The 25,260-nt window shown below is 37.3% G+C and overlaps 1 protein-coding gene across 1 annotated transcript in view; it reads left to right on the top strand.

The window, feature by feature from the left end:
* Positions 1 to 920: 920 nt before the first annotated feature.
* LOC101696994 (zinc finger protein 124) overlaps positions 921 to 25,260 on the top strand; it is a 49,045-nt gene continuing 24,705 nt past the window's right edge. The window contains exon 1 of the mRNA XM_021248560.2: positions 921 to 1,073. Within this exon, the coding sequence (XP_021104219.1) occupies positions 1,071 to 1,073 (3 nt within the window). The 5' untranslated portion in view covers positions 921 to 1,070. The remainder of the gene's footprint in view (positions 1,074 to 25,260) is intronic.

Here is a 25,260-nt window from a genome sequence, read left to right as displayed (position 1 = left end):
TTCACAGCTTACAGTCTGAAATCCTTATGTTTCTCTGTCTTGTCACTGGATAGTGACCAAGTGGACCAAGTGTGGGGCTCCATTTCAGCATTTATTCTGGTCCTCATGCCTGCCTCTATATTTGTTTTCAGAATTCAGGGGTTTTTTTTTATGACCCTGGATGAAGTATGAAACTTGTCTAAGGGAGTTAGAATGTTTGGCTTTCTTTCATCTTTTCTCTTTTGCAGAATATTGCTATAATTTAGCTCTAATTTTTTATTTACACAATAATTGTGTTCCTTTTGGGGAGCATATATTCATTTTCTTGGCTAAAAATGAATAGATGGAGAGAGATAGTGTGAAAATCTTGACAGTGAAGCTTGCTGCCTCATTCCCAAATATTGACCTCTCAAACAGCCTGCCTTGCGCCGGGGATTTAGCTCAGTGGTTTCGCCGCCTGCTGTACAAGTGTAAGAACCTGAGTTTGATGCCCGGATCCAAAAAAAAAAAAAAAAAAAAAAAAAAAAAAAAAAAAAACAGCCTGCCTTCCCTCTATTCCATTATGTCCTGTCCTGGACTGGACTCGGGATGTTTTCTAACATTAGGAGATTGATTGTTCCCTAGGACGGTGACCCTGGAACCTTCTGAATATATTTGTGACCCATTTCACGAAGAAACCACTGAGTTCTTTAAGAAAACGGGGTCAAATCTGAAAAAGCCAGTAGTAAAGCCCTTAAATGCAAGTATCCCTCGGGTGAGGCGAGGTCAGCATCACGGAGGACAGCCTGGTCCAGAAGTCTCTTGGTTACAGTCTTTCATTTGGGCTCCACTCTTGCAGATAGGGGTTTGTTTTTCTTGTCACTCTTGGCTCAGAGGGAGGGCGACGGAACAGGCGTCAATCTGCATTGAAGAGGCGGGCTGTATGAACTGTCCAATCAGGTGGACCAAGATAGGAGGGTTCTTCCGGTGTCGTGGCGCAAAAGTGCGTGTCCACAGCGCCCTGCTAGTAGCCCCCATAGAAGACGGCCTTTTGTGACTTCTGCTGGTTGCAGGCTGCTTGGAAAGGACTCTGGGAGACCCTGAGTCACGCAATGGTGATGTTGTGGGGCTGAGGCTGGGGATGGGATGGAGTTGGGTGGGGTCTGAAACAAAGTCCCCAGAAGCAGCTCTGGGGAACCACAGCCTACCTGCTTGGCTCCAGACTCAAGAGGTCCTCCTGGTCTTTGGTGCTTTTTGTCCCTTTTTCCATTTGCTAGGTCAGGGTTAGTTCAGGGTTTCCTGCGTCCTGTCCCCACTGTGACACTGCCAGACCATAGTGCTGTCTTGATTGGCCCCAGGCACAGCCTCATCTACACCTCATCTACAGTCTGGGAAGATCGGGGAGGGGGGTCGCTGATTTAGGTGTGGGTTAGAGCTGGGTACAGCTATGGTGTGCTAGGTCCCTAGTCGCACTCCATTTAATAGCAGACCTGGAGGATCTGACATTTATAAATGTGTGCAATGCAGGGTCTTCCATCCACAACTCATCTCAGGCCCCTGCCTTTTTGTATTCACAGTGAAATTTTCCAGTATTTCCCCACGTTGCCAGACTCATAATAGGTGTTGATAAGGGCCATGAGAATCCAAAGAAGGTTTAACATTACAGGCGATGTGACTCAGCTATAGTGCTTGCAAGCACGCAGTGAACTCCTGTGTTCCATGCTCAGCAACCCAAAAAATTATCACCTTAATTACTTATGTCACACCTTTACTCACAATGATCAAGAAAAGAGATTGTAGTCTCACAATATTGTGGAATGAGGTCTTAAACCAAAAGGAAGATGTTAGGAGAGTTTTTATTGGAAATAAGAAAGCTCCCTGAGTCCTTGGAAACATCCTAAGTGCACCCACTCAGGTGGCCAGGTGACTATATTTCCCCAAACACAGATCAAGGCAAGTGTTTTGAGCAGGTTTAAAGGATCCAAGGCTTGATGATGATTTTTGATTGATCAGGTATTTTCTATGCATTTCAGTACATTTTATTTTCAACTTTCTTTAGATAGATCACGATATTTTCTCTTTGAAACTCAGATAGTATCTGTAGACTCATTCTTTCAACTCTTCAAAAGTAGTTTTAGAACATGACATTCACCAGATTGTTTCCTGTTTTGAATGCTGTATTAATCAGGTTCTCCAGAGAAAACCAACCAGGGGAAGGCTATGAGTACTGTTTGAAAAAGAGAAGACTATTGGGTTTTCTTGGCGTTTGTGTGTGTGTGTGTTTGTGTGTGGTATTATAAAGAGGACCTACACTCTGGTCATATTCTCTGGCTTATTTCACTATGACAATGGGATAGGATAAAACTTTTCAGTGAAGACACAGGATTGAACAGTTAGAACACAAGACATCAAGCTTGTGCAAGGCTAAAAAGAAAGCATTTCTAGTTCTAGTTCTAACTTGGGTCAACTTCTGCCTTTGTATTCTGGGTTGCTCACTGCTAAAACCCCACTTTCTTCAGTGACTCTAATGGACTGCAGACGAATCTGATCAAAGACTCTTTCCACTTTGTAGTGATTTATATCTTTCTGGGGAAAGAGATGACCCTGAGCCTTTGTTATGTGTTCCGTAAGTGACAAGAGAGTGCAATCCCTAAAATCCCCCTAAGTGTCTCCTGGGTTCCCCAAACTCTGAAGACAGAACTTCCATGTTGGTGTCCTGGAGAAGCCCATGGAAATGGCCTATAGAGAAAGGCACAGTTGAGATAAAGCATAGAGCTTCAGTTCAAGTCATCCCTTAGTCTATCCTCTACATCTCCCAGTGGGTATCATCATAGACCATCAAGCAGTAGAGCCTGTTTTGGCTTTTCACACTAGTGACATCTGAAAAGTATTTTAGGTGGTGGAAACAAGGAGACACTATACAACAAGAGACAGAGAATACTTTGGGGTAGTGTCATTCATTCTGCTTGGGTTTGAGATGCAGAGAATTTTGGCAGCTCTTACAATCTTTGTTTGCCCATTCTGGGTATCTCGTCATTAGGGAACTTAAATGTCCACAGCACCTGCTTAGTCAGTGGTTTTCAGGCATTGGTGATTGTGCACATCAGAAAACATGTGAAGATATGTCAACTTTTTTGTTATAGTCATGGTGTAGACCATGAGCAGGAATTTATAGGATGGGTAGAGGTCAAGGAGATGTTGATCTGTGTTGCATAACACAAAAGACAGCCCTCAAAAGAATGAAATACTGAACCCAAATATCACTAGTGCTCTGATTGACAGCCCTGTTGTAGGTCTGTCTTCTTTCCACACTTGTGACCCTGCTCAATACTACTGGATTGTACCCCATATCTTCATATACATTATTTATGCTGGCTATAGACCCTAGAGACTGATGAGTATGTACATTTGCTCTACCACTGAGCAATCATATACATCAACCTCTTGTACGTTTAGGTTTGGTGTGCCCAAAAGGGAGTATGTTAGAGAGTTCATCCATTATTTTATTTAATTCACTCAATATTATGCTCCAGATTTATTTCCATTGCTATACATGTAACTCCTGGCAGGGTCTCCACCGTTTGTCTCCATAGCATCTTGTTTGGCTTTCCATTTATGGGAAGGTAGGCTTGTGTAGTTCTGTCACTGGTGTAAATGTCCAAGGCATATTCTTTTGCTGCCCTAGAAGCAGATTTGAGAAAATGCAATGGATGCTCAGGGCACAGGAGCCTATTTGCTGGTGCATAGAGTATGCATCCATTTAAATCTTAATGTACACCATCCACACTACACCCACCAGTGGGCTATAGTTCCTATTTTTTGTAGCCAACTAACATTAAGCTTTTTCGAATTTGATGAGTTTCATGGATTTATAGGAAAATTTAATGAAGCCTTTTCCTTTTTATCAGTATTTCATGCTTTCTTTTTTCTTTTCCTGTGTAAGCCCTTCTATAAAATATCTACTTATATTTTATACTCACATTTGTGATAAAGAATTTTTTTGATAAAATCTTTTAGTTCTAGGTATTTCTTTGTCACCTGTAGAGAATGAATATTCCTTCTCATAATTTATCCATCTGCATATTAATTTCATGAAATGTTTTCTTTCTTGAACTTAAACCAAACCCTAAGGTACTTTTTGTGCCTTCAAAGTCACCTTACCATTTGTGGCTTTACAGTATTATTTATGAAGATTTCCTCACTCCTGGGTCTTTCTTTCTCTTTCTTTCTTTCCTTTCTTTCTTTCTTTTTTTGAGACAGGATCCAGCTATCTAGTTCAGGCTGGCCCTGAACTCACTAGGTAGCCCATGCTGGCCATAAATCTCATGGCAGTTCTCCTGTCTTAGCCTCCTGAGTTCTGGGATTACTGGTATGCATAACCATGGTTGACATAGATTTTTCTTATACAGTGCTTTCTCCCATATAGTACTTTCATATTTTATGTATTTTTTAATCTACCTAGAGTGCACATTTGAATGTTTGTGACACAAAAATCAGATTCACTTGACATATAAAATGAGCAATTTACCATCATAAAGGAATGATGAATCACATCTTACATTTGATTTGTACTGCCAGCCTTATCAAATCTCAGTTTGTTTAAAGCAAATTATTTCTGCATACTTATAAATTTAATGTATCTATGTGTTCTTTGAGTTTCAGGTTTAAGTGACTGTGTAGCACGTTCCTAATAATGAGAAGGGTATCTCTTCTTTAAATTTTGATTTGAGATTTGAAAAATACAACACTGTTCTTTGTTTTTCAGAAGAAATTCTAGTTGATGTTTGTTAAATTTTGAGCTGTTTTACTGGTATTATAAATATAATTGTATTGCCAGGCGTGGTGGCTCATGCCTGTAATCCTAGAGCCCGAGAGGCAGAGGCAGGAGGATTGCCATAAGTTCAAGGCCAGCCTGAGCTACATAATGAGTTCAAGGCCAGCCTGAATTACAAAGTGAGACCCTGTCTCCAAAAATAAATAAATACATAAATAAATATAGTTGTATTAAGCTTATTTAAAAATTTGTAACATATTGCATCCTCAAATCTGAGTCTTTTGTTATTCTCCTGATACTCAGATCTTCTCCAATTTTATTTGTATATATGATTTTTCTCTTTAAAGATCTTGTAGACTTTTAAAGAATTTGTTGATATAGTATACAATGATTTTTAAAGGATTTTAAAATTTGGTAGAGTGATAGATCATTTCTAGGTTTCCATAATGTGAGAGGCATATTCATTAACAAAACAACATATTGGCAGAGACTGAGTGAGGAGGCAGATGAGAACATCTAGTTGACTCTTTTCAAGGTAGATTTCAGAGTATTTGCAAAAATTAAACAAGTTCAATTTTTTAATTAAATGTATTTTTGACAATGTAGGTTTTTTCCTACAGTGTTCATTATAGCCACATGGCATAAGGACATTCTTGTACTTCGGATTCTATTAATAACAATTTTTTTCTATTTTCACTGATAATCAGCTAAACACTGTCCTTAACAGCTTTTTAGATTTCTCTGTAGGCTTTTTGTGTAATGACCTTCAGATCAAAATGTTTGAGTTTTACTTACGTATAATTTGTGTTCTGATTGTGTATCATGTAGTATCAATGAGTTTCAATGAGTATTAAAACTGAGAAACTGACTTCTTTGCAGTTGATCTTGGCTTTGGCAACATAGTCTTCCTGTTATTCTCAAATTTTATATCTTGATTCTTTCTTCACTCATGCATAGAGATTTTATCTCTTTTATTTCAATCCTTTTGTCACTTTCTGTCTGTCTTGCCTGCCTATCCTAAGGCATTACATAGATTTTTGTTTCATTTGACAGAATAGTGGAGACAGTGAATATCTTTGACTTATTTCTGATTTTGAAATAATTCATGTACTGCATCTCCATTCATTGTAACATTCACTAGTTTTATGGTATATGTGCATTATCAGGTTATTAATCACATTGTGGTGTTTTTCTTCATTAAATGCTTTTAAGAAATAACAAAGATTGAGTTTGAGAAAATATTTTTGTCAAAATCCAAATAATCAGATCAGTTATTTGTTGTTTTGTGGTGAGCTTCACCAGAGTTTAATGATACAGAACCATCTTTTGATAAGATGAAAGAACATAACTTCATTATCATATAGTCACTTTTTCATATGTGTGATGAGATTGAACCTAGGGCATCATGCAGGCTAGAGAAACATGCTACCATTCAGCTACATGCAAAAATGAGAAACTGTTTTCTAATATAGCCTTGTATTTTGCTATATTAATTTTATATTAATTTTGCTATATTAATTTTATCCTGGATTTGAAAGTCTGCATCCATATGTGTAATGGGCCTATATTTGTCTTTTATAAACACGCTGTCTGGATTTAGATAAAGAAACTATTTTCTAATACATTCTTATGTTTTACTAGGTAATGTTTTATTCTGGATTTTAAAATCTGCATGCATATGTATAATGGGGCTATATTTACCTTTTGTTATAAACATGTTGTCTAGATTTATTTAGGTAAAAAGTGCATTAGCCTGGTGACATAAGCTGCAGAAATTTCTTAGCCCTTTTATATTACAAACACTTGAGGCTCAGCTGATTATATCATTTTTATTATAATGTTTACATTTGTATATATTTGCTATATGTTCTAAATACAGTCATCCTAAGAAATTGGTACATATACAAATAGCATCTTGATCAATGTCTGAAAAGTTTCAGTGAATAACTTGAAAACCCACTGGGAGATAAGTTTATTATCACTTTGGATGCTTGCCAACTTATTTCATTCTGCATCATCTACCTCTTCTGTTGCTATATTCATAATTTTATATATTTGTGAGAATTTTTTCCACCATCTAAAATTTATTAAGTGATAGTTGTTATATTGTTTATTTTTAAATATTCTGTTTTACAAAGGTGCAGTTGGGTGCATATATAATGCCAGCATTCAGGGGGCTAATACAAAAGGATCAAGAGTTGATGGCCAGCATGGGTCACATAGTGAGATCTTTTCTTAGAAAGTAATGTGTCCACTATCCTTGGGTTTTTTTTCTCATTTTCATTATGTATTTTCCTGTTGCCTCTTTCTTATTAGTGCATCTTGATTATCTTTTTTAATGTATTTATTCCTTTTCCATTAATGATTCATTGTGTTTTTGATGAAATGTTTTTGCTAAGTGTATTTCTTAAAAGCTATATATGTAACTGAAAGTGTTTTTTTCCCAGTCATTGACATCATATCCTAAAATCATTACTTAATTCTGAATATTTTTGAATTATTTCATGACTTTCTACTGAAACTGTTTATTTAGTAATGTATTTTTCATCTGGGCATGGAAACTCATGCCTAAAATCCCAGCACCTGGGACTCAGATGCAGGAGGATCAGTGTAAGTTTGAGGCCAGCCTGGGCTACCTAGTGAGTTCAAGGTCATCCTAAACTAGATGGTGAGACCCTATCTAAAAATTAAAAACATGTATTTTACATCAAAACCACATGAGTGAACTAATAATGTAGTTCAGTGGTAAACTGCATCCTCAGTGTAACTGAAGTCCAGTATTCCATCCCTCCAGTGAGAAAAGAAAACAAATTAGAATTGTAAACCTATTCCTTCCCTACTATTTGTAGTATTTGTGTGTTATAATCTACATAATATTTATACTTTGTAATTGAAGCAAAATTTCTTATGCCCTAATAGAATTTTTTGTAAATGTCATTTTTAAAAAAATTATTTCTTGTTTTATACACAGTATAAATATATCTAATAACTAGTGTCTGAATATTTTTAAGTGCTTAAAATTAACAATTTTTAATTGCATCTCTGATGGATGGTAAATTTGTCACTAAAATCGTCTACATAGGTATATTGATTGAGATAGGTCTGTTTCTGTCCAAGTGAAAATATACTGTTTCCTACTTGAATTATAGGGAGATTTTATAAAATTCTTGCAATTCTATACTAATTTCATACCAATACAATCTCCTAATAAATTGCCCAATTCTGACCTTTAAATTGTGATCCCCTTGCTTTAGTCTTCTGAGAAGCTGAGTTTTCAGTGTGTAGCATTGTTTCAATCTCTCTTCATTTTTTTATTCAGTAGCAAGTAAGATATGTGGATTGAATACTGATAAACAAATTAAAAATAAATCAAAACATTGAAGTAATCAATGAAAAGATCCCCACTCTCAGAGAATACATTTTATTAATATTCAAATCTGTGTTTCCAGGAACATGCTCACTATGATAAATAATGCACCATGATCACCCATGCCTGTTTGCAGTGCTCCAGATGCATGCTCTTTCCTTTAGTCAGTGTTAACAAAACCCAATTTGTTGAACTCTGGCTTAACAACTTTATATATTAGTCTCATTTTTAGCTTCCACTACAGTGGAAGTTAAGGTTATTTTAAATGAAGAGATGAGAAAAATAGTCTAATGTTTAGCAGGTTGTTCAGTAGCATAGAGTTTTTAAGTCACTATTTGGTCTGTGTCACAATTTAAATTTCACCATTGTGTCTTCATTCTGTTTTGGATCTCAGCAGATACGACAGCCATGTTGTTGAGAAATTCTGAACCTTGTCTCAGGTTATCCTGTTTGGCTTATCGTCTTTCCCATGGCTGCTCCAGCCAGCTCCCTTCCTGCTGTACTTGCTGATAAACCTGTTCAAACTGCAGAGGAATCTGCTCATCAGGATACTGTCTGAAGTGAATGCAGACTGCACACATCCATGTACCTCTTCTTGTCTGCTTTTCCCATCTCTAAAATTATGTTCAGTCTCATCATCAATGGTGTTCAGCCTGTTATGCCTCCATGTCTGTATCACTTGTGTGTCCTGGGCTCACTAATTGTTCTTGTTCTTTACCCTTTTTGTTCAGTAGAACTCAGGACCTTGCGCTTGCAAGGCAGGTGCCAGAACCACTGAGCTAAATCCCTGGCCCTCTTTACCCTTTGCTACACTCAATTCTTAATCATTTTTATGGGCTATGCCCACTATTTATCTATTTGCCTGACTCTGTGTTACAGTATATATATATATATATATATATATATCAGCCTCTGTGACAGTGTCTTGTAGCTTTATCCTGGGATTTGTTCAGTTGTAGCAAGTATGATGACAATAGCAGGTTTTTGTGTTGCCTTGTGTGAGTCTAATGTTATCCAGGATTTTCCCTGTCACATTTTCCCTCAGGAGGGGGCCCTGTAGAGTGAAGAAATCCCACTCAGGTGTGTGGTCTCATAACTTCTTTAGTCCTCATTGTCCTCTTCTCTGTCTTCATTTTATCTACCATCTTCAGGGTCTCCTATGCTGAGAGACAGCAGATTGCCTTCTCTATGCATATAATTTGCCTGTGTTTGGCAAGCTCTCTGACGTTTCCTTTGTCAGTTATTTCCAGCTTAAATTCTGAAGTATCACCAAGGAAGACTCTGCAAAGTCTGACATAGAAGATCAGTAGTCCTGTCATTTTTATCCTTAGAAACAAGGATCAACACAACAACGGGAAGAAGGCCATCAAATTCTCACCTAGAAGTTTTGAGGCTTGAGATGTAGTAAATAGGAGCACATTGGACTCCATGTTTCTTTCTTTTCTTTGATCCACTCTTTTTCTCTGCTTCCGCTCTCCTACTATATTCTATTTTTTTCTTTTTATTTCCTTTTATCATTCTTTGTTTGCTGCATTTCTCTTTCCCTTCCCTTTTTCATTGTTTTCCCTGCTTTTATTCCTCTATGCCACCATTTATTGCTCCCATACCCTTTCATTTTTCATTTGCCACTCACTCAGATCTCTTCCTCTTTCCTGCCTTTCTCCTTTTATTCATTATTATTAACTGCACTGCAAATAGCTCTCGAAATTCTTTGTATATTTATTGGGTAGAAATTGTCTTTTATGCCAGCTTTACTAAAATATACCTTTCTTACTATTTGATTCATTCACTTACAAATATACATAGTCAACAGCCTACTCCATTTAAAGTATTTTATTTCACTCCTAAAGAAACTCTGCCTCTTTATTTCTTCTATTTTCTCAAGCATTTGGGATGGCTAATTTTCTATACATTTTCATATTCTGGGCATTTTGTAGAATGATACTGTCTCTGTCTTGTTTTGCATGACATTTCCAAGATTTATACTGTAGCTTTTATCAGAAATATATTTCATTTTATGAATGAATAATGTTATAAGAAGCTTAAATTTTTGGTTATTCATCAACTTGTGGACATTTCAGTTGTGTCTTTTTGTTGTTGTTGTTGTTTCTACCTTTCAGCTTTTATGAACACCAAGTTGAAGTGTCATTGTAAAATGCACTTCACCCTGTTAAATGTGCCAAGTTCATATTTCATGTCAGCAGACAGTGGAACAGGGGATGCATAAGACAATTAGCAAGAAGCTTATAGTAGAGAAAAGCTCCTGAAAGTGGGAGTATGAAAATGTGTTGCAACTGAGGCTCTGAGTTTTTTTTAATAAAATAAAATTGTATTGTCTAGTTTTTTTATACAGTAAAATCATTTTATAGATTACCTTGGGTAAAGCTAAAATCAACCTATTGGGTCACAAGTACAGTTCCTTAGCTAATATTCATGTAATACTAAAACAAGGCATATAGCAAGGATTCATCTCCAGGAATCATTAACTTCAGTTTATCTGTAACTGTTACTCCAAAACAGAACAAAGGCATTCCTGGAAGGAGTAGAAGTAAAAGGGTATTCTGGTCATCCATTTACTTGTTTGTTACATTATTTGGGCTTACCTGAGCAGTTGGTACTAATTACAGTACAATTTTGAACTGTTATTTATCTGTAGTGGGGCTTGTAGGCTTACCCATCATGTCTGCATCTTATAGACTCAGTTTCTATCAGCTCAGTCCTCAACTATAGACCCAGTTTACCTCATCTCAGAAGTGGCTCAATCTTCAGCCTAATCCCTTTCTAACTGCTTATCAGTCTTTATCTAATTTAACTATCTGCAGTATAATCATACATGTACAAATTTTTGTGTGGACCTACATCTTCATAATTCTTGTGTATATAACTAAGATAGTTATTAATGAGTAATATGGAAATAATTATGATTATATATGGATTGCTCCATTCAAAATTCATGATAAAATCAGTGGTATACATGAATAGGTGAACCCCTAGTGAAAAGATTAAATATGGAGTGAATATGGACAGTTGGGTTACTTAGGAGGCAATTAGATGTAGATAACCTTTTGGGAGTCATTATTATTTACTATAATTGAAAGAGAAAGGAGAAAACATGCCTGCACTCTTAGATTCTCTCCATGTGATACCCTGTGTGATAATCTCAGGTCTCTGTCAGCAAGAAGGCCATTACCTGATTTAAATTTCCCATTTTAGCCTAGAACTGTGAGCCAAAGTAAATATTTTCATTATTTGCTGAGCATATGAAATATTTTGTTTAGAAACAGAAATGGACTGAGATAATATCTGTATGTTTCATAATTGCAGAAACTGTCAGGGTGTGTTCCAACATAACTGCCCATCTTGTATTTTCAATAACTGTTCTTCACATCCTTATCTGCAGTTGCTGCTGTGTGTCTTTCTGACTGTAGTCTACTTAGTGGCATTTTATTGTGGTATAATAAAACATTTCCCTCATGACTAATGACAATCATGGTTTTAATAGCTACAGATACATGAATTATTTATCTCTAAAGAATATTGGGATTTTTGTTCTATTTTTAAGATGAAGAAGCAGTCATGAGAGATGACATTGTAATTAACTGTGTTTTCTTTTTTACTTAGAAAGAAAGAGAAAAACACAAAATAACCTGTCATAAAATCTGAAAGAAGTGGAGATAAGTGTAGTTTTCTGCAGGGGATTTATTGAAGAAGCCAGTGTCCTTTGTGGGAAGAGATGAATGTAAACAAGAGTGAAATTTGAGTCTGCGTCAATGCAATGAATGACTCAGTGCTACAAATATTCTGTCCTTTAGGGAAATACCAGTGTGGACACAGTGGAGGAGAGCCCTGATGGGATTGGCCTAACTGGATATCATGATTCTGTGAGACAAAGTAAACCTCTTTTCTTTATAATTTACTGAGTCTGAACATATGTGCTTAGAAAAAGAAACAGAATGTGCATCAACTTTTTGTTATCAGATGCTTAAGAACAAAGACTGTCTTGTTTTAAAATTAAGAGATTTCACTAAAAAAAATGAGTTGAGTGCTGGAGAAGTAATCACGTGGAAAGTACTTGCCTAGCATATGCAGAGATTTGAGTTCAACCTCATTACTGCAAAAATTTGGAAAGAAAACAAAAATAATTGAATCGGATTGAAACTGTATTGAAATGAAATCAGAATGTAGAATAGACATCTGTATTCCCATGTGCACTGAAGATTATTCTCAGTAGGCAGAATGTACAAACAACATACATCCGATTCAAGAGATTGTGAGCTTTCAATTGCTGTAAACAATAGCTGACACACAGTCGGTGGTCAAACTGTTTCATTGCTTATAGTCTGGTAGCAAGGCAGAAACGTCATTACAGAGGGGCATAGTGAAGAACTATGATTACCCTCATTTCATCCAGGGAGGTGAAGGGGGGGCGGGGAGGGAGAAGGAGAAGGAGAGAGATAAGGAGAAATGAAATATAGTATTCTAGAGCATACTCAGAGTGATCTTAGTCCTCTAAAATATCAAGAAGTTAAACTCTTGAAGAGTTCAAAATTTACCTGTTACTGCGTACCTCAAAAGAACCAATCACCTTGTAACAGTGCCTACAGAACATGGCATTTAGAGGATCTTTTACTCCCTAACAGTGTTTGAATGCATAATAGTGTCATTTATTATACAACAGAATATTATCTAGACTCTAAAAGGATACTCTGCCTTTTGTAATTAAGTGAATTAATCTGGAGATCATTAAGCAAAATATTTATAAGTTTCTGTAAGTCTTTAAAAATTCTGCCTACTCAAGAGGATTGATTAATTTTATTAATTTTATGAGTTTTTCAGTGAAATTCTTGGTCTTTGATATATTGTGTCATCTACAAAAATGATAATTTGAGTTCATCATTACCTATATGTAGCTCTTTTATTTCTATCTCTTGCCTGATTCCTTTGGGTAATATTTTAAGTATTATGTTGACTAAAAGTGATGATAGAGGGAATCTTTGTTTTGTTGTTGATTTCAGAGTGAATGTGTTCGGTGTTTCCCCCATTCAATGTGATATTGGCCATTAGTTTGTCATAAATAGCTTTTATCAAATTCAGGTATAGTTCTCCTACACCTGTTTTTTTCAGAGTTCTTATCATAAAGTGGGGGTTGGATTGTGTTCAAAGATTTTTCTGCATCTATTTATATGATCACATTGTTTTGACCTTCTGTTTATGTGATGTATTACATGATTGATTTGCTTAAATTAAACATACATCTCTGGGGTGAAACTTATTTGTATGTATGACTTCATGTATGATCTTTTTGATTATTTTCTGCCTTCTGTTCACAAATATGTTGAGGAATTTTGCGTCTTTGGTCAATAAGAATATTGGCCTCCAGTTTGTGGGTCTTTAACTGGTTTTGAAGTAAGAGTTATGCTGGCTTCTACGAATGAATTTGAAAGCATTCCACACCTTTCAGTTTCTTTGAAGAGCTTGAGTATAGGCAATATCATATCCTTAAAGTCTTTGTGGAATGCAGCAGTGAATTAATCAGGTCCTGGGCTTTTTTTATTTGGTAGATTCTTTATTACTGTCTTCCATTCTTGTTATTGGATTGTTCATGACATCTGTAGCTTCTTGGGTTCATTTTTTAATTTATGTGAATCTAGACACCTGTTCATTTGTTCAAAACAATTTTTCATAGCAGTTATTGTCTTCTGGATTTTGATGCTGTCTGTTGCAATTCTTTTTCATTTCTAATTGCAATTTCATTTCTAATTCTTTTTCTTGGTAAGGTTCCTTAAGGGATTAACTATTTGCTTTATTCTTTCAAAGAATTGGTTCTTTGAGTCATTGATTCTTCGTGTTATTTTTCATCTCAATTTCATTGATTTTCACACTAATCTTCATATTTTTCTTATTAGTGTCCATTTGATCCTGAACTATTTTTGTTTCTCAAGTATTTTAAAACATCTCATGTTATTTATTTGAGCTTGCTCTGTTTTCCTAATGGAAGCATTGATTACAAAATCTTTCCTCTTGAATCTGCTTTCATAGTGTCTCAGAGGTTCTCATGAGTTGTACACACATTGTCATTAACTTCCAAAAATTTTTAAATGTCTTCTTTGGTTTCTTCTATGATCCATTGGTTGTTTAGTAGTGTGTTATTAATTTTCCAGGTGCTTCTACATCTTCTGTGATTTCAGTGACAAACAGCAGAGGAATGAGACCATCCAAGCCAGCAAGTGGAATACAGTGAGGCACTGACTTTATTGACCTGGGTGTAGGTCAACTGAGGCCTAGAGGCCCATCAGTGACAAACACAGAAAAAGCAGGGCACTTTAGAGGAGATTGGGAGAAGGGTCTAACATGCCTGTCACATACAGGAATTGGAGCAAATATTTGTGTTTGGGGCCCATGCAGCTGTCAAGGCAGATATATTGATGTTATCAGGTAACTTGGCACTGGGAAGATGTTGTGCTGTATTTTGTAGTCTTATCTCTATGTCTGTAACATCCCATCCTGTGTTCTATCTGTTCAGAGGTAGCACAACTTGTATCTGCAGCGTGTTTTGCTGAGGGCTGCAGTTTTTTGTATCTGCTAAGACTGTAGCTTGCAATTAGACAACATATTTATTAACCATGTCATTGCCAGATCAGGCCTCACAACTTCTTCTGTGGTTGATTAATATTTTAATTGCACAATGATCTGATGGTACACGTGGACTGATGTTGATTTTTTTATATTTATTTAATCTGGCTTTGTGGACTAAGGAGTTTATGTTGGAAAAGGTACCATGTGCTTCAGAAAAGAATGTGTACTCTGTTCTATTGGGGTGGAATATTGTGTACACATCTATTAAATCCTATGTTCAAGGTTGTGGTTTAGCTCTGATATTTTTTTCTTTTCTTTAGTTGATCTATCTCTTTGTAAAAGTAGGGTGTTAAGATTTCCCACTATGATTGTGAGAGTATTTATTTCATCTTTTTGTTCATCAGTGTTTTTTTTTAAAGAGGCTTGAGAAGGATTTATTGGAAGTAGATACAGGATGTACTCAAGAGTGGAGTGTGGGCACTGAAAGGAATGAGGGACAATACAGTTGGGAATGGGGATCTTTTATGTGTTTTGGGAGGTAGAAATCTGTGGAATTTGATACTCTGTAGTCTCAGTCTCAGTCTTACAGTATGGGAATAAATGCCCCATACTTCGTGAGCTATTCATATGGAAAAATTCCAAGAGTGGTACCTTTATGAGTGAAAAGGGGCCATTTACAAGACGGGGATGGGCAGACCCCTTTGCTGCTAGCTGAAAAGGAATTGCTCAGGTTTGCTGTTTTGGGAGAAGGGGAAAAGTAAATAGACCAAGGTTGTGTTCTAAAGCTTCAGTTTTTCTTCAAAAAGCAATTTTTAAAATTCTTAATTTCTTTGTCTTCTTTCTACCTACCTTTATTCATTCCATTCTGCCTCATTTCCTCCCTTGCAACTTCAGACCCTTATTCTTAAGGGGTTTGAAAAGGGCAGTAGGCCATCTTCCCTAACTGCTTTATGTTAAGAAGAGGCACTGATCCTGCCTAGCCAGGGACAGAAAATCTTGTCCTGACTGATCCAAAGGAAGTATAGGAATATTGATTGGGTTCTATCCTTTGAAGAACCATCATTTTTTTGTTTGTTTGTTTGTTTTGGTACCAGGGATCGAACTTGGAATCTTGTGCTTGCAGGCAGGCGGCAGAACCATTGAGCTAAATCCCCAACCCAAACCATCATCTTTTGACAGTTCGAAAAATAGGACAAAGACACATGAGACACCATGCCACCACAGCAATGAATCAATCATTCAATAGACAAGAATTCCAGTGCCCAGCATCACACCCAGAAAAATGAGGACCTTTATCCTCCAGGCCACTCCAGAGAACCAGAGTGGCACCCAGTCATCAAAGAATATTAATTGTGGCTAGAGAAAAATCCTTCTCATGGTCCCTTTGATGAAGAGTCCCATCTACCAACCACTGAGGGACATCAGACCTAGTTGCAAGCTTTAAAACTGTTGCTGCACTCTGTAGCTGTCCTACAAAACCTTGAAGTTTTATCCAGTTATCTCCCCTGTAAAAATGATAACTACGGCAGCCCAGATGTACCAGAAGTGGGCAACTGTCTAAAATCCAGCAAGTATCCTTGTTAATGTCTTTGGCACACTGCCAGGCCCAGTCAAAGAAAACATCAATTCCCTCACTGGAAAATGGTATAAGGGTTGGAAAAAAAAAATAGTCTGACCTTGATTTCTTTTTTTTTTTTTTTGTACTGGGGATCAAACTCAGAACCTTGTGCTTGTGAGGCAAGCGGCAGCACCATGGGAGCTAAATCCCCGGCTGACCTTGATTTCATAGACATAGTGTAGCTGAGAGAATACACCCAGGCCAAATGAATTTATCTAATTTATCCTCAATCAGCCTCCCTATTCTTCCTGAAGAGCATTTGTACATCCTCCAAGGGCTCAAAGTAACATTGATAACAGGTCTCTTTGTCTTCTCAATCCTGTGGAGTCTCAAAAGGAACAGGTTTAACCTTCAGTAGATAAACCCAAGAAGTATGTCCTTATAATTTGATAGCTGTGGGTATGCTTAACAGAACTTGGTAGTGGCCTTTCCATTTAGGGAGGAACTGATCTAAAGGTGGCTTGTTTTCTAAACTTTAAGTAACACATGATGATCTCCAGGTTGAATTTTAGGAATGTGAGTTTCAGAGTATGGTGCTATTGGAAAGACTGTTGGCATATGGTAGTAAAGCCTTCTGTACTTGACCAAGATTGATGATTATTTAATCATTTCTTGTGCCTTAGGGTCAGTGACTAGATCAGAAGTTAGAAATAACATACCATAGAGCATTTTGTAAGGACTTAGCTGGACAGAGGCTTTAGGAGAATACAAATCTTGCAAAATCCGGCCATCCCTAGGAAGGCTCTGAGTTGCCTTTTGGTTTTAATACTGAAAAGATGGGGACACTGCATGGGACTGGCAGTGGACCAAAAGACCATGCCTGAGAAATTTAGATATCAGAGGCTAAAGCCCCTGGCAGGCCTCTGGTTCAATAGGATACTGTCTCTTGTAGAAACAGTCATCTGGGTCTTTTAAAGAAATGATAACAGGCCAGGCATGAACTGCCCTTCCTGGGGCTTCAATATCCCATACCTGTGGGTCTACCTCTGATAGAATTTTTCTAGGAGTGTCTCCAAATTCTAGGAATGTCTGGTAAGGCTGACACCAATGTTCCCAAAAAAGGGAGTGAACATTTTGGTGCCAAAGAGCTGCCTTATCTCTTCCTAACAATGAGCTAGGACATTCTAGGAAAGCCCAAGTGAAAACCAGTTCCTCAAATCTGCAGGTTAAAGGCATTGTAAAGTGCCTGGCCCTGGGGATACCATCAACACCTGTCACAATACAGGTCCCACTAGAAAAGGGTCCAAGGGATTTGAGCAAGGCCAACTCATAAGCCCCAGCATCCAAAAGAAAACTAATATTTTTACCCACCTAGTCAAGAGTTACCCAAGGCTCATCCAGGGTGATGTTCACTTTGCTGAGAAGGACTTTGAGACATCTCAGGCACCTTTAATTCTCCAGTGCAGCCAACAAGGCAGCAGGTGGTGTCTCCCTCCCTCAGAGAATAGAACAGTCTTGCCTTCAGTGTCTTCCTAATTAACAGTGGGGGCACATCCCATGTGACAAAGGGCCCAGCTTAATGCTGTTCCTTCACAAGTGTCCAGACTCTCCACAGTGGCAGCAGCCATCCAGTCCTATCATTTTTTCTTCATAGGTGGGGTCCCTGGGTCATTTTGTGGAGACAGAGTTCCACTTGCCAATGCCAAAGCAATAAATTGGGCTCATTCCTATGTCCGTTGTCATGTCTCCTGGGCCCTGGCACCCACCTTAATCTGTCCCTTTTGTTGAAGAGCCCAAAGGCAAAGTCCAAAAGTTCATCAGTAGGGGCCTGAGGACCTACAGCCTGCCCTTGAAGTTCTCTGTGCATATCTGTGGCATAATAGCCAGCAAAATATACTCTTTAACAAAAATTGTCCAGCCTGTGAGTTGGGCTCAACATTAGTATATTTATGGAGGGTTTCAGTTAAGTACCCCAGAAATAAAGGATGATTTTCTTCCTTGTCCTGGGCAATTTTTCTAATCCTTTCATAATTGACCAACCCATTCACGCACCTTCTCATTCCATCAACTAAATGGAATTGACCTCATCATGTTTCCTTTGGCCCTAATCTCTAATTTGGTATTGCCAATCAGGGTTTCTTTCAGGCACTGCAACTTTGCCCATATCCCTGCCATTATTTCAGGCATGCACTTCATTGACCCTAGCCTGTGCTGTGCCCCATACATAGGCCATCTTTTCAGGGTGCAGCAAGTAAAAAACAGTACATGAAGATCTGTCTAAGCTGGATCATAAGTTATAACCAAAGCCTGAAATGCATCCATGAATCCATCTGGGTCTGGCTCTGTTTTAGCTGCCACCACTGGCATATGGGCACAACAGATTGTACAACATCCATGCAATTCTGGGTCTTGACATAGGGCTGCAAAAACCTGGCCATGTGGGAATTCTGTTCACTCTTTCTTCCTAAAAAATAGATCAAGCTGGAATACTGTACCAAATTTCATGTGCCATTCAGAGGCCATGTTTCTCCAACTTCTAACTCATACTAACCCTACTGTGAGTTACAAATAAAAATCATCCCTTTCCTCTCCTTAAATCCCCTTTAAACTGGTAGCAATCCCCCACAGCACAGCCCAAAGGTGATGCTTCAGGGATAGCACCAAGCCACCCATGCTTCAGAAAGGTGCACTGCACATCTTCAAGACTTCCTCTGCGCACTTCAAAAGATGCCTCCTTTTTACCTCCTGCTGACTGGCTTGCCAAAAAAGATGTCACAGGCTGGGTCTAAGTGTCCCCAAGTCTGAAATAAAGAACTTAACACACCCCTTTAAAATAAGTACGCAGGTTCACTGACTCCCATCATGGAAAAATAATTTTCAGGACATATCAGTAAAAGAGGCATGAGAAAGATTTATTGGAAGTAGATATAGAATGCACTCAAGAATGGAATGCAGGTGCTCAATCAGGCACCAGGCAGTGTTTCTTTTATGAAAATAGGTGCTCTTGTATTTGGTGCATAAATATTTTAAAACTATCTCCTGTTGGATTGTTCCTTTAGTATGTAGTACCTTCTTTATCAGTTCTTATCAGTTTTAACTTGAAGTTTACTGTGTGTGGGGTCAAAATTTTTACCCATGCTTTTTGGGAGTCTCAGTCCATGAAATACTGTTTTCCATCATTTGATTTTTAGTCTATGAATATCTCTTTGCATTAGGTACAATTCTTTGATTCAACAGACTGTTAATTCAGTTTTTAGATCCAGTTCCAATCTATATCTTTTTTTTTTCTTAAATTCTTTTATTGGTACATTTTATGTATCCAATACATTTACATTTATCTTTGGGTGCTTGTACCTGTGCATGATGTATCTTGGTTCCTATTTTTTCTCCATTACCTGTGAGCCCTTCACCCCTAAACCCTTCCCTATTTACATACTTCATTTCCATTTTTTGTTTTTTTCCTCATAATTTTTCCTTTCCACTCTTTTCTTTCCCCTTCCCCTCCCACCACCCCTACCCCTTTGGACCTTTTCCTATTTCAAAGTATCAGTTATTAGTTATTAATCCTTTCACTCCTTATTTACATTCTCAGTTTCTCACACTAGAGAAACTATTCGGTATTTACACATGTGTCTTATCTATTTCACTTAAGAGTATGGCCTCAATATGCATCCATTTAGTTATAAATGACTGTAGTTTCTCATTTTGGATGCCTGAGTAGTACTCCATTTTATTAAAAAACTCACATCTTCTTTATCCAGTTTCCAGTAGATGGGCACTTGGGCTGTTTCCAAGCTTTAGCTATTACAAACTATGCTGCAATAAACATGGGTACACATATATCACTGTGTTATGATTCTTTTAATTCTTTTGGGAAAATAGCCAGCAGGGAAATAGCTGGGTCAAATGGAACCTCCAGCCCTAGTTCTTTGAGGTATCTCCGCACTGATTTCCATAGTGGTTGCACCAGTCTGCACTCCCACCAACAATGGAGAAGGGGTCCTTTCTCTCCACACCCACGCCAACATTTGTTATTGGTTGATTTCTTGATAGCAGCCATTCTTTGTGGGGTGAGGTGGAATCTCAGTGTTGTTTTCATCTGCATCTCTCGAATGACCACTGATGTTGAACATTTTTTCATATATTTATTTGTTGCTTTTACTTCTTTGTCTGAGAAATGTCTGTTCATTTCAGATGCCCATTTTTGAATTGGGTCTTTGAATTTGGGGGGGTCTGATTTTTTTCAATTCTTTATATATTCTAGATAGTAGCCCTTTGTCTGAGTTACAGCTACTAAAATTTTTTTCCCACATTGTAGGTTGTCTGTTAGCTCTGTTGGTGGTTTCTCTTGCAGCGCAGAAGCTTTTCAATAAGACAAAATCCCAGTTGTTGATTCTTCCTGCTAGTTCCCGTGCTGCTGAGGTTTTGTTCATAAAGTCTTTTCCTATGCCAGTATCTTCAAGAGTTTTACCTAACTTATCTTCCAGCAAGTTTATAGTGTTTCTGTCTTAATATTTAGATCTTTAATCCACTTAGATCTTACTTTAATGCATGGTGATAAATATGGTCTAGTTTTAATCTCTGACAGGTTGAAATCCAGTTTTTCCAACACCATTTATTAAATAGACGATCTTTCCTCCAATGATGGTGGTTGGCTCCTTTGTCAAAGATGAGGTGGCTGAGTATGTCTGAATTTGTTTTTGCATCTTCTAATCTATTCCACTGATCCTTGGGTCTATTTCTTTGCCAGTACCATGCTGTTTTTATCACAGTAGCTTTGTAGTATAGCTTCAAGTTGGGGATTGTGATACCCCCAGCCATGTCTCTGTTGCCCAGAATTGCTTTTGCTATTCTAGGTCTCTTGTGGTTCCAAATGAATTTTTGGATTGGTTTCTCTAGCTCTGTGAAGTATATTGTTGGAATTTCAATTGGCATTCCATTAAATCTATATAGCAATTTTGGAAGTATGGCCATTTTCACTGTATTGATTCTTCCTACCCAGGAACAAGGGATGTCTTTCCATTTTCTTATATCCTCCTCCATCTCCTTTTTCAGGGTGCTGTAGTTTTCAGCATAGAGGTCTTTTGCTTTCTTTGTTAGCTTGATTCCTAGCTATTTCATTTTTTTAGATGCTATTATAAAAGGAATTATTTCCCTAATTTCTCTCTCAGTGAGTCTGCTATTTGTGTATAAGAAAGCTGTTGTTTTTTGAGCATTGACCTTATATCCAGCTACTCTACTGAATCTGTCAATTAAGTCCAGAAGTCTTTTGGTAGAGTTTTTTGGGTCTTCTATGTAAAGTATCATATCATCAGCAAATAATGACAGTTTAACTTCTTCCTTTCCTATCTTTATTCCTTTTATTTCTTTCTCTTGTCTAATTGCTGTGGCTAATGTTTCCAGAACTATATTGAACAGGAGTGGTGATAGTGGGCATCCTTGTCTTGTTCCTGATTTTAACATGAAAGTTTTCAGTTTTTGACCATTTAGTATGATGTTGGCTGTTGATTTTTCATAGATAGCCTTAATCAGGTTGAGATAAAGACCTTCTATTCCAATTTTCTGTAGTGTTTTTATCATGAATGGGTGTTGGATATTGTCGAATGCCTTTTCTGCATCTATTAAGATGATCATATGGTTTTTGTCCTTGACTCTGTTACTGTAGTGTATTACATTTATTGATTTATGGATGTTGCATCCCTGGGATAAATCCAACTTGGTCACGGTATATGATCTTGATGACCCTCTGTATTCTGTTTACCAGTACCTTGTTGAGGATTTTTGCATCTATGTTCATTAGGGAGATTGGCCTGTAGTTCTCTTTTTGGGTTGGGTCTTTCCCTGGTTTTGGAATCAAAGTGACACTTGCTTCCAGGAATGAGTTTGGAAGCCTTGCTTCCCTTTCAATTTCTTTGATGAATTTAAAGAGTAATGGCATTAGTTCTTCTATAAATGCCTTGTAGAATTCAGCAGTGAAACCATCAGGACCTGGGCTTTTCTTTGTTGGTAAATTTTTTATTACATTTTCAATTTCACTCATTGTCATTGGGGCATTTAGAATTTCTATATCTTCTTCATTTAACTTTAGCAATTCATATGTATCTAGGAATCTGTCCATTTCTTCTGTGTTTTCCATTTTATTAGAATACAGGTTCTCAAAGTAGGTATTGATGATCCTCTGGATTTCTGCTGGTTCTGTTGTGATTTCACCTTTTTCATTCTTAATTGCATGGATTTGAGTCTTTTCTTTCCTTTTTTTGAGAAGGTTGGCTAAAGGTTTGTCGATTTTATTCTTTCAAGCAACTAACTCTTTAATTCATTAATTTTTTGTATCATTCTCTTAGTCTCCATTGCATTGATTTCTGCTCTGATCTTTATAATTTCCTCTCTTGTGAGGGGTTTGGGTTTGTTATTCTCTTCTTTTTCTAGGAGTTTGAGGTTCTGCATTAGATTATTTATCTGAGCTCTCTGTTTTCCTAATATGGGCATTCACTGCTATGAATTTCCCACTTAGAACTGCTTTCTTTGTGTCCCATAGATTCCTAAATGTTGTTCTGGCATCATCATTTACTTGTAGAAACTGTCTAATTTCTTCTTTAATTTCCTCTGTGACCCATTGGTTGTTCAGGAGGGTGTTATTCAATTCCCAGGTGATTGTGGGAGTTTTGCAGTTTCTCATGTTATTGATCTCCAATTTTATTGCACTGTGGTCTGATAATATCCAGGGGGTAACTTCAGTTCTTTTACGTTGACTTAGACATGTCCTGTGAACTAGCATGTGGTCTATTTTGGTGAATGACCCATGTGCAGCAGAAAAGAATGTGTATTCTGATTTTGTGGGGTGGAACACTCTGTAAATATCTATTTAGTCAATTTGTTCAGTAGCTTGGTTCAGTTCTAGAATTTCGTTGTTAATTTTTTGTCTAGATGATCTGCCTATTTGTGATAGTGGGGTATTGAGGTCCCCCACTACAGCTGTATTAGTGTTTATTTGGTTTTTCATGTCCATTAATATTTGTTCTGTATAGTTGGGGGCATTCGTATTTGATGCATATATATTTAGGATTGTCATCTCTTCCTCTTCGATTGTTCCCTTCACAAGGATGTAATGACCATCTTTGTCTCTTAATTAGTTTTGGTTTGAAATCTACTTTGTCTGCAAGTAAGATTGCTACCCCTGCTTTTTTCTGGGTTCCTGTCATGTCGAGAGCCGTTTTCCATCCTTTTACTTTCAGTCTATGAATTTCTTTTTGAGTTAGGTGTGTTTCTTTTATACAACATATTGCTGGGTTTTGCTTCTTAATCCATTCTGTCAGTTTACTTCTTTTGATTGGTGAATTGAGGCCATTAACATTGATAGTTGTAATTGATAGATGTTGACTCACCCATTTCATGATGTTTTACTGTTGTTGGCTTTTATTTCTTTTTTCCCCTTTCCCTTTAGTTTCTTACCTTGCCTGGTGGCTTCCCTCTTTTTAGCCTCATGGAGTTGTGACCTTTGTTGCCTTTTTCTAGGATATTGCTTAGAATTTTTTGGAGTGCTTGTTTGGTGTTCATGAAATTTCTCAGGTGTTCTTTGTCATGGAAGTATCTAATTTCCCCCATCAATTTTGAAAGATAATTTTGCAGGATACAACAGTCTAGGTTGGAAGTTCTTTTCTTTTAGGGCTTGAAATACTTCACTCCAGACTCTCCTTGATTTGAGGATTTGTGTTGAGAAGTCTACCATGATTCTTATGGGCTTTCCTTTATAGGTGATTTGTTTCTTTTCTCTAACTGCCTGTAGGATTTTGATGTTGAGTTTCTGGCATCTTGACTATTATATGTCTAGGTGTAGAATTTTTTTTATCATGGCTGGGTGGAGTTCTATATGCCACACTTATCTGTATGTCCAATTCTCCTCTGTCTGGGAAGTTTTCTACTATTACTTCTGTGGACAGTTTTTTGTTGTTGTTGTTGTTGTTTTTGGTACTGGGGATTGATCTTGGGTCCTTGAGCTTGCACGGCAGGCGGTGAAACCACTGAGCTAAATCCCTGGCCCGTGAACAGTTTTTTTTCTGTCAATTGTACTTTCTCCTGTTTTTTTGTGGACTCCTATCAGCCTTATGTTATTCTTCTTTGCATCATCTAGCAGCTGTTGAATTGATTTCTCATGGTCCCTTACTATTTTTAAGAAATCTCTGTTTTCATGGTCCTTCACTGCAATCCTGTCTTCTATATCTGATAGTCTATCTTCAGATTCTCTTAATCTGCTCTGCATGCTTTCAATGGAGTTTTTAATCTCCTGAATATCTGTTTGAATCTGTTTCATGGATTTCATTTCTTTCTTATGTTGGGCGATTATGGTTTCCATTTCTTTCTTATGCTGGGCATTCCTGGCTTCCAGCATGTTTCTGAGCTCATCTATTTTTTTTATTAGTTTCTGTTCTAGATCCTGTAATCATGTCTTTCACTCTGCTCACCGTCTCTGTAGATATCTGGGAGATCATTTCTTCTTTGAATTTTTCTAGAGCCTCATTCATCTGTTTTGTTACTTCCTGTGCTATCAATTCAGGTGTCCAGGTGGTTGATTATCAGACTTTTCCACCTCATTTCCCCCAGAAATTGCCGTTTGTGGGGTGGAAGTCTGGGTTTGTGACTTGCTTAAATGCCTTCTCATTTTTGTTTTTGGTACTGTCCCTGGTTTAGTTCCTGGGTTGATAGTATGAAGTTGTTTATTGTAAGTATCTTTGTTGATCAATTTAAAACCTTTATGGAATGATTGCTTCTCAGAGGTGTCTAACAGATATAGCTGGTCTTTAGGTTTTGAGTCTCTAATGACTCTGAGGCTATCTCATTTTCATTATACCAGGAAGAAAAACTGTTTGGATCAATCATGACACCTTAGCCTAAGTCATACACTCAGCAACACCATAGCATCAAGTACCTCTTAAAGAATGACAATTTGTGGTAGTTATTAATCTATCACCTTTAAAAAATAAAGGACCTCCTTCAAGGTGTGTCTCTGCTGTCACAATAGACAGTGTG

Source organism: Heterocephalus glaber, unplaced genomic scaffold, assembly GCF_053883595.1.
Source record: "Heterocephalus glaber isolate CG9 unplaced genomic scaffold, H.glaber_assembly_v1.0 deba00001757, whole genome shotgun sequence".
In the NCBI taxonomy this organism is placed as follows: Eukaryota; Metazoa; Chordata; class Mammalia; order Rodentia; family Bathyergidae; genus Heterocephalus; species Heterocephalus glaber.
The sequence above is the reverse complement of the archived record's forward strand: the minus strand, read 5'-3'. Positions and strand labels throughout refer to the sequence as shown.